The 13,732-nt window shown below is 46.0% G+C and overlaps 1 protein-coding gene across 6 annotated transcripts in view; it reads left to right on the top strand.

Annotated features, from left to right (window-relative positions):
- The window catches only part of SDHC (succinate dehydrogenase complex subunit C), a 28,585-nt gene that overhangs the window by 8,776 nt on the left and 6,077 nt on the right, over positions 1-13,732 (top strand). For 2 of the 6 annotated variants that reach the window (XM_036273155.1, XM_036273161.1), the window contains exons 3-4: positions 2,879-2,980; positions 11,374-11,435. In XM_036273155.1, coding sequence (XP_036129048.1) covers positions 2,879-2,980; positions 11,374-11,435 — 164 coding nt within the window. Of the gene's footprint in view, positions 1-1,619; positions 1,959-2,055; positions 2,182-2,878; positions 2,981-11,373; positions 11,436-13,732 lie in introns of those variants that run through there. The other 4 variants (XM_036273160.1, XM_036273159.1, XM_036273158.1 and 1 more) reach the window with 4 other exon arrangements.

Below are 13,732 nucleotides of genomic sequence, written 5' to 3'. Positions count from 1 at the left end.
TTACTTTTCCTCACTTTCAGTTTTTCTGTTATATTTAATTTCATTGATCTAATCCAGTTCTTGATTCCTTCCTTTATATATAATTTTTCCTTCCCTTTCTGTTTAGTCTTTCTTCCTTTAATGCTTTTTTTTCTTGTAAACTTTAATTTGGGGCAGGAATTTAGCCTTTAAGTATATTTCTTCTTGTTGTATTCATTTCTAGTCCGTTGACTTCAACAGTCGCCTCTGTGTTATTTTTTTTTTTTAATTTTAAATTTTGGAAATATACATTCAGAAAAGTTGGAATAATACTACAATGAAGTTCTGTCTGCCGTTCACCTAGATTCATCAGTTGTTAGCTACATATTTTAGGTTGTGCCATGTGAATTGGTATTTTTATAGGTCTAAACTGGTCTAACACTGATAATTTAATGTGGTTTATTATTTATTTAATTGTTTTCTCTGAATTCTTTGTGATCGGGTTGCAGGCGTTACAGCGCTTTAGTTCTGTCTACTCGTGAGAACAGGCACATCGACTGCCTGACATGGTGTAATTATACAAGTGCAGTTGTTGAATTCAGGACATTTAACATCGATGTGCCTTTATTTGATATACAGACGATTTTCAGATTGTCGATTTGTCCACATAATGTAGTTTATCTGTTCCCCATCCGGAATCTCACACATTGTAGTTATTTATTTATTTTAAAAAATTTTATTTCCTTTATTGATTTTAATTTTTTCTTTATCTTCACACGAGGACCTTTTTTCATTCATCTTCAGATAGAGGGAGAGGGAGAGGAAGCGAGAGAGAAACATCGATGTGAGAGAGACACATTGACTGGCTGCCACCCACACGACCCCTACTGGAGCAGGGGACAAACTGCAACCAAGGTATGTACCTTAGCAGGAACCAAACCCAGGTCTCTCTGTACGGCGGGCCAATGCTCCAACCGCTGAGCCAAACCGGCCAGGGCCCCTTTATTGATTTTAAAGAGAAAGGAAGGGAGAGGGAGAGAGAGATAGAAACATCGATGTGAGAGAGAAATATCAATTGGCTGTCTCCTGCATGCCCCCCACTGGGGATTTGGCTCACAACCTGGGCATGTGCCCTGATTGGGAATTGAACCGTTAACCTCTTGGTGCATGGGTCGATACTCAACCACTGAGCCACACCAGCCGGGCTCACACATTGTATTTAGTTGTCATATTTCTTTAGTGTCTTTGAATCTGGAACTGTTTCTTAGCCTCTGCTTGTGTTTTATGGCGTGGACAGTTTGAGGAGTCTCTGTCGGGGTGGGTCTGTCTGCCTGTCCTGATGAATAGACTCAGGCTATCCATTCCTGGCAGGAGGGGTCTGTGAGTGATGTGTAGCCTCGGTGCATGTTGGGAGGGGCACATGAGGCCACTTGTCTCATCAGTGATTTCAGCTTTATCATTTGAGTAAGGAAATGTCTGCTAGGCATTTTCCACTGTGAAGGAACTGATTTTCCTTTTGTAATTAATCAGTAATCTGGGAACATATTTCTCTGAGGGGGATGGAATCATGTTTACTGTAGACACATAATAAATTAAATTGTTGGACACAGTTGTTTTGTTTTTAAATCCTCACCTAAGGATATTTTTCTATTTATCTTCAGATAGAGTGGAGGGAAGGAGTGAGGGAGAAAGAAAGAGAGAAACATCGATGTGAGAGAGAGACGTCAACTGGCTGCCTCCTCCATGGCCCCATCCAGTGCAAGGGACCAACCGCACCCAAGGTACATGCCCTTGGCCAGAATCAAACCCGCAACGCTGGTCCGCGGGCCAGTGCTCTAACCACTGAGCCAAACCAGCCAGGGTGGACATAGCTGTTTATCAGTTGGCTTCAACCTAGCCTGGTGACAAAGGACACCAAGAATCTGTTCAGAGGTACTGAGCTGAATGCAGCTCTTGTTTTTTGTGAGCCTGAAAGGGGGTCTTGAGGCCCATGTGAGCAGGTGAGACTGTGGGAGGTAGCGCTTGTGGCCTGGGAAAGGGGTGATCCGTTTGTGTAAATGGTTTTAAAATACTGTGTTTGCCCTGATGCCCAACCAGAAAGCAGTTGACCTTGTGTTGGTGGACCTGTGCACCAAGGGGAATGGAAAGAGGACTTATCCTCTGAGATGACCTCACTGGGTGGTTGGAGTTATTAATAACAGTCACACTTGACATGAAGATAAGGCAAGTGGATGAACATGGTTTCCTTATACGGTGGTTCATCCAGCCCAGCTTACCGTTTTGTTTGTTTGTTTTAAATAAGTAGTGATCTCAACTTCAGATTGGCTTTTTTTTAAAATTATTTTTTAAAAAATTTATTTATTTATTTATTTATTTAGTGGTATGTGCTCCTAGCGGGAACCGAACCCGGGACTCTCTGGTCTGCAGGCTGACGCTCAACCACTGAGCAAAACTGGCCAGGGCCAGATTAGGTTTTTTTAAAAATACTTTTTGAGAGAGAGAGAAAGGGAGAGGGATAGAATCATTGATCAGCTGCCTCCTGCGCATCCCCTACTGGGGATGAAGTCTACAACCCAGGCATGTGCCCTGACTGGGAATCAAGCCAGTGATCTGGTGCATGGGACAATCGATGCTCAACCAGCTGAGCCACAGTGGCCAGGCCCAGCTTACCATTCTTTTAAAACATATTTTTATGATTTTTTTTTTTTTTTAGAGAGAGAGAAACATTGATCGCTGCCTCCTGCACGCCCCGTGCTGGGGATTGAGCCTGCAACCCAGGCCTGTGCCCTGACTTCTCAGTCAGGATGATGCTAATCCACTGAGCCACACCGGCTGCGCACAATTTTTATTTTAACTTTTTGTTATACGAAAAAATTATTACAACTTTTAATCACTTTACAACTTTTTGGTTTCATTTTAGTGCTGTTCCTTTGGGAACCACAGCCAAGGAAGAAATGGAGAGATTCTGGAATAAGAACGTTGGTTCAAACCGTCCTGTGTCTCCTCATATCACTATCTACAGGTAAGGGCCCTGGGACCAGGGAATGTAGAAGTGGGCGAAGGTGCTGGACTGGTCCACAGCTGCCCTGGTTATTTCCTTCAGGCCATTTATTTATTTTTAGAGAGAGTGGAGGGGGGTAGACATCGGTGTGAGAGAGACACATCAATTGGTTGCCTCCCACACAACTCCAGGGCCAGGATTGAGCCTGCAACCCTTCTGTTTGCGGTCTGATGCTCTAACTACTGAGCAAAGCTGTCCAGGACCCTCAGGGCTTTTATAAGAAGATGATTAAATTCTGTTTTCTAGGCTTAGAAGGGTAATCTATCCTACAAAGCTACCATTTGGAAAATCTTGGTAATTCAGAATGCTGTCAGTTTATAAAAGAGTGTTTTGAAACAAATTTGAAATTTGCAGAAATGTTGCAGAAATAGTAGACAGAGTCCCATTTAACCTTTGTGCAGATTCGTGAGATACTAGCAGTCTGTGGAATTTAAGAACAAGTGCAGAGACAGGGTGCCCATTACTCCTGTATTGGTTTTCTGTTATAGCTGTAACAAGTTAGCACTAACTCTGTGGCTTAAAACAGCACATTTATTATCCAGCAGTAGTCAGGGTCTGACAGTGTCTGCCTAGGCTAAAGTCAAGGTGTGGGCAGGGCTGGTCTCTTCCTGAGGCTCCAGGGAGAATCGGCTTCCTGGTCTTTTCCAGCTTCTGGAGGCTGCTTTGAGTTCCTTGGCTCGTGGCTCCTTTCTCCATCTTCATAACCACGATGGGTCCAGTCCGTCTCCTTCATCGCTTTAACACTGCTTTTGTTGTCACATCTCTTCTCTGACTGTCCTCTTCTGCCACCCGTGAGATTACATTGGGCCTGTCCAGATAATCCAGGGTGGCCTTTTTATCTTAAGTTGAGCTGATTAGCCTGGCCTTTGTGGCTCGGTGGGTTGAGCGTCGTCCCATGGACTGAGAGGTCCCGGTTCAATTCCTGGTTAGGGTGCATGCCCAGGTTGCAGGCATAATCCCCAGTGAGGGGTGTGCAGGGAGCAGCCTGTTGATGTATCTGTCTCACATTGATGTTTCTTTTTTTTTTTAATCCTCACCCAAGGACATTTTTCCATTTTTTGTTCAGATAGAGTGGGAGGGAGAGAGAGGAAAAGAGAGAGAGAAACATCGACGTGAAAGGGACACATTGAGTGGCTGCCTCCCGCACAACCCAACCAGGGCCGGGGACAAACTGCAACTGAGGTACATGCCCTTAGCGGGAACCGAACCCGGGTCTCTCTGGACCGCAGGCCGATGCTCTAACCGCTGAACCAAACCAGCCAGGGCTCACAGTGATGTTTCTATCTCGCTCTCCCTTCCTCTCTGTCTCTCTAAAACAACAAGCAATAAAAACATTTAAAAAAGAAAAGGTGAGCTTATTAACAACCTTCGTTTCTTCTACAGCCTTAAAATACTCAAGTGTCCAGGGGTCAGTGTGTGCACATCTGTAGGGAGGCCAGTGCTCTGCCTGCCACGGCCCCTTCAGACTTGAGTGTGTGCTTCCTGAGTTCAGGGGCTCTCCATAGTGCAGTCATCACAGTCAGAAAGTTAGCATTGATCCCATTTGCATCTGATCTAGGTCCCATTCAGATTTTGCATTTGTCCCTTTCAGTAGACAGAGCTAGGACACGTGTGCGTGCACACGCATGCAAGCGTGTCTGTGATCTGCTGTCCTCCGAAGCAGCACTGAGAGCTGTCATGCAGTGTCTTCCCAGAAACCTGCTCCTTTCAGTAGACAGAGCTAGGACACGTGTGCATGCACACGCATGCAAGCGTGTCTGTGATCTGCTGTCCTCCGAAGCAGCACTGAGAGCTGCATGCAGTGTCTTCCCAGAGACCTGCTCCTTTCAGTAGACAGAGCTGGGACACGTGTGCGTGCACACGCATGCAAGTGTGTCTGTGATCTGCTGTCCTCCGAAGCAGCACTGAGAGCTGCATGCAGTGTCTTCCCAGAGACCTGCTCCTTTCCAGCTGACCCAGCAAAGCCTCTTGAGCTCTGCTGCCCTCTGCTTGGGCTCCTGCCAGGGATCCTGGCCATTCTTCTGCCACCTCCGCACATACCACAGCCCTTCAGATTTTTTCTAAGCTGGATTCCAGAAATAATTTTGATTGCAGAAATGGGATAAATGTCCAGTATTAAAACAGAAGGATACTGATAGTGATCTCCGTCCTTACTACTTTATGGTGAAACTTTTTTCAAGACATAAAAGGTTTGGGGGAGGATTATAATGATAAAAGTACTTTTCAAATTACTCTGAATCTATACAAAACCCTGACCTTTTTCACAGGTCATATAATAAATGGTAGTAGTCTGGTGAGATGAGTCTCTCGTTACCTTGTTTGTTCGTCCAGTTTTGAAACTCTTAAGCATGAAGTCACACTTGTGGAAAAAAGAGACCTAGTAGTGAGCATGGGGCTGTTTCCAAGGTGACATGTCTGGGAAAGAGGTCTGAGAGTGTGGAATCATATCCCCTCTTACTAATTTTGTAGTTGTTTGGAGGAGGCATGGAAGTGAGAGGTTGAGTTAGCAGTTTCTGTAGCACTCTTTATCTCTTCATATATTGGGTCAGTTTATCAAAGCAAAAGTATGTACAGGACCTAAATTATCAGGAGAAAATGAATCCTTCAAAAAGATGTTAGGAGAACTCCGGGAAGGGGCTCCCCAAGCAAGATGGCCGTGGCTCCACAAAAACTCTTGAGTACCCCCCAAATCCTGAGTGTCCCACACAGTTCCAGTCCAGTCCACCCCCCTCTGCCAGAGCCCAAGAACTTCCCTCTAGACCAGTGGTTCTCAACCTTCCTAATGCTGCGACCCTTTAATACAGCTCCTCCCACCAGAAAATTATTTTCGTGGCTACTTTGTAACTATAATTTTGCTACTGTTATGTCTTAGGTGACCCTGTGAAAGGGTCATTCGACCCCCAAAGGTGTCACGACCCACAGGTTGAGAACTGCTGCTCTGGAGAAACTTTGTTCCAGGCTGTTGTTCTGCAGCGTGATCCAGAGCTTGCTCTTCCACGAAAATTTTAGCTTCAAGTTTCTACATGCTTGGCAATGACCTACACGATTTTATTCGTCTGAAGCCTATAGTTTGCTGCAATAGAAGACATTCACACTACAATGCCATTGTCTCTTGAAGAGGCAGTCAACAAGTACGAGGCAGAACTCACATGAAGAGTGCTGTGAGGTGTTCAACACATGCTCAGTAACAATGCTACTTTTCTAGATTAATGTTTTTCAGCTTTCTAAAAAAAGATGTTAGAAAAAAATTTTAACAGTTGTGTTGGACGGGTTCTTAAAAGTTGGTTATGTCCTCAGTTTCATTGGTTTTAAAAGTGCTGCTGGGCTTCGGACATTCCACTAAGCTTCGTGGGTAGTTGTGTGGGGCGGGCAAAAGGCAGATTGTTCTGCAGGCCCCAGTCCTGATAACCCTACGACCTGATTTTATTATATGATCTGTTTTATATGGTGCGGTTTTGTATTTGAAGATATAGTGCTGCTCAGGAAAAAAATGTTCAGAAGCTACTGTTGTGCCTAACGAGCGAACTTCCTGTGCAGTGTCTCCATAAAGGCTGTCTGCCGTGGCCCCACGTTTCCAGTGACAAGGAGCTCGGGGTCCCCTTCCCAGAGGGCTTTCTGCTACCGGAAAGACCTTGTTTCACTGAACTTACTCCAGCTTGTATCTTCTGTCCCCTGGTTCTAGTTCTGTGAGCTGTAGAGAAGAGATCTAAGCCTTTCTCTTCTTGACAGTTTATTGATTTTTAATATTTTTCCTGTGCTTACTGGCCATTTGTATTTGGAGACATGTATGTCCAAGTTCTATGCTCCTTTTTTAATTGGGTTGTCTTTTTACATTAAAAAAAAGTTTTATTGATTGATTTATTGATTGGTTAAGCATGAAGAGTCCGTTTCACTCATTCTGGGGAGCACACAGATTGCTTGTGGCGGGGACCAGGTTTGAAGCTGGCCCCACGTCCGACCTCGGACTGCTCCGAGGCGCAGACTGCACCAGCGCTGACTCTGGGAAGTCCCAGCTGTGCTGCTGCTGCCGCACCAGAAGCGCGGCCTCCCTGTGTCTACTGCTGCGGGCTTCCCGTCGTGCTGAGTGCACGTCACATAGTAGCGCCGTTCTGGCCCCTTGAAAGGGCCTTTCAGTGGCATGAAGTGCGTTCACGTTGTTGTGTAGCCATCACTGCCATCACCTCCGAGGCTGCTCGTCTCTTCAAACAGAAACTCTCCCAGTTCACAGTAAGTCCCAGTTCCCCGTCCTGGCCCCCCGCAGCCCCATTCAACTTCCTGTCATAGGAGTCTGGCCTCCCAGGACTCAGAGCAGAGGCGTGCAGTGTCCGTGTGTCGGCTCCTTCCACACAGCACAGTGTCTTCAGGGCTCATTGCATTGTGCACATGTCAGGACTCCCTTTGTGACGCTGACAGTGCTCTGTTCACCCGTTTATCCATCATAGACTCTTGGGGCATTTCCACCTTTCGATGGTTGTGGCGAATGCTGCCATGAACACGGGTGGACATCGTCTCTGCTTTCATTTCTTTTGGGTATATCCAGAGTGGAATTGCTAGATCGTATGGTAATTCTTTTTTTATTTTTTATTTTTCTTACAGATGCTTCTTTTTCCCCCATTGACACCCTCTTTTTTTTGTCTTTAAAGAAAGAGAGAGGAAGGGAAAGGGAGAGAGAGAGAGAAACATTGATGAGTGAGAACATCGACTGGCCGCCTCCTGCATGCCCCCCACTGGGGGTTTGGCCCACAATGGGGCATGTGCCCTGACCGGGGAATTGATCCGGCGACCTCTTGGTGCATGGGTCGACACCCAACCACTAAGCCGCACCCGCCGGGCAGATCGTATAGTAATTCTACATTTAGTTTTCTTTTTTTTTTTAATCCTCACTCAAGGACATTTTTCCATTTTTTGTACAGATAGAGTAGGAGGGAGAGAGAGGAAGAGAGAGAGAGAGAGAAACATCGACATGAAAGGGACACATCGAGTGGCTGCCACCCGCACGACCAACCAGGGCCGGGGACAAACTGCAACTGAGGTACATGCCCCTAGCGAGATCCAAACCCGGGTCTCTCCGGACCTCAGGCCGGTGCTCTAACTGCTGAGCCAAACTGGCCAGGGCCTACATTTAGTTTTCTCAGAAACCTGTGTGCTGTTCACACAGGGGCTGCACTGTTTTATGTCCCCACCAGCAGTGCACAAAGGTTGCAGTTTCTCCACACCCTCGCCAGAATTTATTATTATCTTTATAGTAGCCATTCTGATGGGCGTGAGGAGGCGTCTCATTCTGTTTTTGTTTTTATTTCAATCTCACCTGAGGATTTTTTTTTTTTTTTTTTTGCATTTTATTTTCAGACAGTATGGGAGGGAGAGAGAGAGAAAGAAAATCAACATGAGAGACACACATTGACTGGTTGCCACCTGCATGATCCCAGCTGGGGCTGGGGACGAATTGCAACCAAGGTGCGTGCCCTTGGCAGGAATCGAACCCAGGACTCTTTGGTCTGCAGGCCGATGCTCTCACCACTGAGCAAAACCGGCCAGGGCTCATTCTGGTTTTGTTTCACAGCCTCCTGATGACTGGCAGTGTTGGGCATCTTTCATGTACTTAGTGGCCATGTGCATGTCTTCTGAGAAAAACTTTGTTCTTTGTTTTTTTTTTAATCCTCACCCGAGGACATTTTTCTATTTTTTGTACAGATAGAGTGGGAGGGAGAGAGAGGAAGAGAGAGAGAGAAACATCGATGTGAAAGGGACACATCGAGTGGCTGCCACCCGCAGGACCAACCAGGGCTGGGGACAAACTGCAACCGAGGTACGTGCCCTTAGCGGGAACCGAACCAGGTTCTCTCCGGACCGCAGGCCAACGCTCTAACCGCTGAGCCAAACTGGCCAGGGCTGTACTTTCTTGATGGTATTGTTTGCAGCACAGTTATTACATCCGTTGCTGAAATTCACATATCCTGTGTCTCCAGCTTTTTCTGATTAATGTTAAATTCTACTCACAGTCAAAAAAGGAAAGGAAAGGAATACTCTGCAGATCACTGGATATTTGTTGATTATTCATACTCTGTAATGTACTCTTTTAGGAGTTGGAAATAAAAAGACAAATAAGATATAATCTGGGTTCAAAAGGATCTCAGTATTTCCTGAAAAATTTCTGTAAGGAAAATTGTACTGTCTCCTAGTGATCATTTTTTCCAAATGAATTAATCTTGATTTTTACACTGGACTTTACCTCAAGTCCGAGCAGGAAATAATGGGGATGCATTTGCTCCGAGAGGTCTGAGGTTCAGCTGGATACATGGGCTGGATGGACGTGCACCCCCTCCTCACACGTGCTCGTTGGGTTCTGGCTGTTACACGGCCCCAGTTCTGTCACAGGCCGCTGTGGGCTTCCCGTAGAAGGAGAGATGCAGGGACAGATGGACTGTGATTTGGAGCTCAGACCATGTCACTTCTGCTGCATTTTGTTTCTTGAGGCAAAACCAGCCGTGATGTCCTGCTTGCCTAATGAGCAGTGACGAGATCCTGGAATGTCCTGTGGGGCTGGAAATAATACCGTGCTTCTTTGGAAAATAAAATCTCCCTCACCGATTGAGTGCTGGATCGACTGCAATATCTCTCAGAGGTTGCCAGAACGGTGCCCTGCTCCATCCGTCAGCTCTCCAGTCACGGGGTTGCATCCTCTGGCCAGGAGCCCCACGTGAATTTCAGCTGCTAAGCAATGTCTTGCTTTCCCCACCGTCTTCTTTTTAGTTCTCTCAGATCAACACGTCTTTTTCAGCCTGGTGGCCACTCTTTCTGACAAAACAGTGGCGCAGTCTGCCTTGCACTCTTGTCACTGACACACAGCTGTCTGTCCCGTGAGGAGGCTGCTTTCCCGGGGCCCCTTTCAAAGGCCCCTGTGTGTGGTCCTTGACATTTTGCAAGCCTCAGCTCCTTCTGGGTTTTAGTCTCCTGATCTTTCTAACCAAAGTATGCCATTGTTCTCTCTTCTGCCTTTTATGTTTGTCCTGTTGAGTCTGAGTTAATCAGAGTGGTGTTTGGCCAGTTTTTGTGGGGTTTTTGGACATTAAAGCTTGCTTCCTGTGACCATTTTCATTTACGTGGTTGGAATCTCTCTTGGAGATCTTTTAACTCACTTGAGTTGCTTCCCTTGAGTGCTGACTCTCTGGTCTGGTTATGCTCAGCATTCTCTCTCTACGCTGACTTTCCAGGAACAAAAACATGGCTGTTCTCCCAGCTCCTCACCAGCTCCCTCCTGAGCATGAGAACTAGTCCCAGCAGCAGAGTGCTTGTCCTGCGGAAATGCTTGGCAGATTGGCAATTCAGAAATTATTTAAAAAGTGGTTTGATGACAAAGTATTTTAAAACTGCTGTGGGTTAAGAAACCTACTAAGTTGGTCGGTGGTCTCTGGAGCATGCCCCTGCCTGTCTTCCTCTCTGAAACTCTGAGGGTCTGCGGGAGACTTGCAGCCAGGAGAGCAACGGGCAGCGGCAGCTTGTCCCGGCTTGATCTCCTGAGACTGTCACCAAGGCCCTGCTCTCTGATGTCTCAGGGACAGCAGCCCGGCTGCGGCTCACTTGGCTGTGACATTCCTAACGAGCCAGCAGAGCTGGTTCTCCCTGTTGTTGCGTCTGTCTTAAGTCCTTCCTTTGTGTATCTGTCCTCGGCTTTAACAGACGTGCTCTCAAAATAAGAAGAAAGGAAACGAAACCCAGCAAAATTGGATTAAAACAGTTGGAATTGGTGATTTATTAAGAAATAAATGGTATGCTCAATTTGGGTATTTTGGGGTACAGAGTTTCATAGGTATAGAGAACAAACTGATGGTCACCAGATGGGAGGGGTATTGGGGAGCTGGATGAAAAAAGTGAAGGGAGTAAGAAGTACAAATTGCTAGTTATAAAACAGTCGTGGGGTGTACAGCACCACACAGGGAATATCGTCAGTACTGTTGTGATAACCATGTATAGTGTCAGGTGGGTACTGGACTTACCGGGGACCACTTTGTAAGTTATATAAATGTCTAATCATGATATTGTACACCACAGACTAATAATGTATATCAACTATAATTGAAAATAAATTAAAAAAAAACAAAAGAGTTCAAGGATGATATATGAAACCATGGATAAATAAAACTCACGTAGGTTTTCCTCTGCTTCAGGTTTGTGCCTGGAGAAGTGGAAGGACCCGTGGGGTGTTTCTTATTTAAAAATGAGGTGGACACCAGCCTGTGAGAGCCGATTGTTTCCTGTAAATATCGCCTGTTTCCACGGAGTTTCCTTTGCAGGTGGACTCCAGTGCGCATCATTTTTTCCTTTTCTCAGTTGCCTCTTGTGTTTCCTTGCAGCTGGTCCCTTCCCATGGCCATGTCCATCTGCCACCGCGGCACTGGGGTTGCCCTGAGTGCAGGTATGTGTCTCTTGTACACGCGCACCACACGCACACATGCACTTCTGGGAAGAACTTGGCCGGTTTTTGGCTCTAGGCACTGCCTCCTTTGCAGCTCAGTGACTTGGTTTAGAGAAAACGATGAGTTTGTTTAAGCTTATTGTTCATTCGTTCCTTTAACAATTACGTTCCTGTGATGCTCAAGTTCTTTGCTTAGGGATTTTATTTTATTTTATTATTTTTTTTTTTTTTATCCTCACCCGAGGATATTTTTCCATTTTTTGTACAGATAGAGTAGGAGGGAGAGAGAGGAAGGGAGAGAGAGAGAGAAACATCGACGTGAAGGGACACATCGAGTGGCTGCCACCCGCACGACCAACCAGGGCCGGGGACAAACTGCAACCGAAGTACGTGCCCTTAGCGGGAACCGAACCCGGGTCTCTCCAGACCGCAGGCCGACGCTCTAACCGCTGAGCCAAACTGGCCAGGGCTGCTTAGGGATTTTAAAATCATCCCTAGCACCTCCTGCCGGTATATTTATTGAAATCACAGAGAGCAGAGATAGAAATATAATAGAGTTGGGCTGGCTGAAGGAAGGTTGACCAAACACAGTCCAAGGTCAGTCATCAACCTTATTCTTGGAGATACTCAGTTTTAGTGCTATTCCTTGTCACCCAGAATTGATCAGCCCCAGAGATGGATTCCCTCTCCAGTCTTTCAAAGTCTTGGTTACAGACCAGAATGTCTGTTTTCCGTGTAATGTAAATACAGCCACGGGGTGAGTGTACGCTGGTCTCAGCTCATTCTTCGCAGGTCGGAGGTTTGTCACAGGTTCTGAGATTGGCTGCATCTTCCCACCAGAGGGAGATACTTTGCAAGAGGATCACTGTGTTTTAAAATTTTCCCTTGCGAATGCTGGATATTTTTGTTTTTCATAATATCCTCAGGGCCCTTTTTAGGCGTCTGAGGACTGTTTTATTGATGTGGTCATCAGCAGGGCTGGTGGCTTAAATGTAGGGGTCTTGTATTTAGGGAGCTGCAGCTGAGACAATGGCAGGAATTATCGAAAGCCAAGTCTCTGCTACTCGAAGCCAGATTAGTTTTGCTGGTGACCAGGTGAGGACAGGAACGCCCAGCTAAGACCCAGCGCCATCATTCCTTTGGCTGGTACAGGGATGATGGAATCCAGGCAGAAGGGTGATTGATGGTTTCTGGTTTTTAACCTATTTGCACTGAAATAACAGGATACACTTCAAGATTAGGCTTTTCTAACTGTAAGTTCATAGTGACTTTATTTCCGCTTGCTTGAATCCTATCACTTTCAGATAGATATTTTCTGCTTAGTTGGATGGTATTGTTGAGTAGATTTTACCCTAAAACCATTGGGAGAATAAAAGCAGTTTATCTTTTACTTTTTAGTCTGTAGTTTCCATTATTGCTTAAGTGTGTTTATCACCACTGAGTGAAAACAGTCTAGGTTGTGGATTCGAATGATACAAAAGTATTAGTTTGCTAAACATGGCTAAAATTGAATGTATTGTTTTCACGATGTACTTATGTGGGTTTTTTTGTTGTTGTTGTCTTTACCTCTTTGTTTTTCAATCCTCACCCAAGAATATCTTTCCATTTATCTTCAGATAGACTGGGAGGGAGAGAGAGAGAGAGAAAGAGAGAAAGATTGATGTGAGAGAGACACACTGATTGGTTGCCTCTCGCATGACCCCAACCAGTGCTGGGGGTGAACCGCAACCATGGTATGTACCCTTGACCAGAATCGGACCTGCAACTCTTTGGTCTGCGGGCTGACACTCTGACTGCTGAGCCACACCGGTCAGGGCTGTGTTTACTCCTTTGAACGACCATGTATTCATCAGCATATATCCTGTTCTTCCCAAACCTTCTCCCTGGTTCCCTGATGGAGCACAGTAGCTGCTTGCTGTCGGCAGCAGTTACCATGTATCCCTCCACTGGGAAGGGACATAGTGTTGCTAAGTGGATGACTTAGGCGACTTGGCTAACTTTCTAAACCTCAGTTTATTCTTTATGAAATGAGCGTATTAATAATGCCTAACCCAGCCCTGGGCAGTTTGGCTCAGCGGTTAGAGTGTCGGCCTGTGGTCCGGAGAGACCTGGGTTCGGTTCCCGCTAAGGGCACGTACTTCGGTTGCAGTTTGTCCCCGGCCCTGGTTGGTCGTGCGGGTGGCAGCCACTCGATGTGTCCCTTCACGTCAATGTTTCTCTCTTTCTCTCTCCCTTCCTTTCTCTCCCTCCTACTCTATCTGTACAAAAAATGGAAAAATATCCTCGGGTGAGGATTA

The sequence above is a fragment of the Molossus molossus genome, unplaced genomic scaffold (assembly GCF_014108415.1).
Source record: "Molossus molossus isolate mMolMol1 unplaced genomic scaffold, mMolMol1.p scaffold_m16_p_20, whole genome shotgun sequence".
Taxonomy (NCBI): Eukaryota; Metazoa; Chordata; class Mammalia; order Chiroptera; family Molossidae; genus Molossus; species Molossus molossus.
The sequence above is the reverse complement of the archived record's forward strand: the minus strand, read 5'-3'. Positions and strand labels throughout refer to the sequence as shown.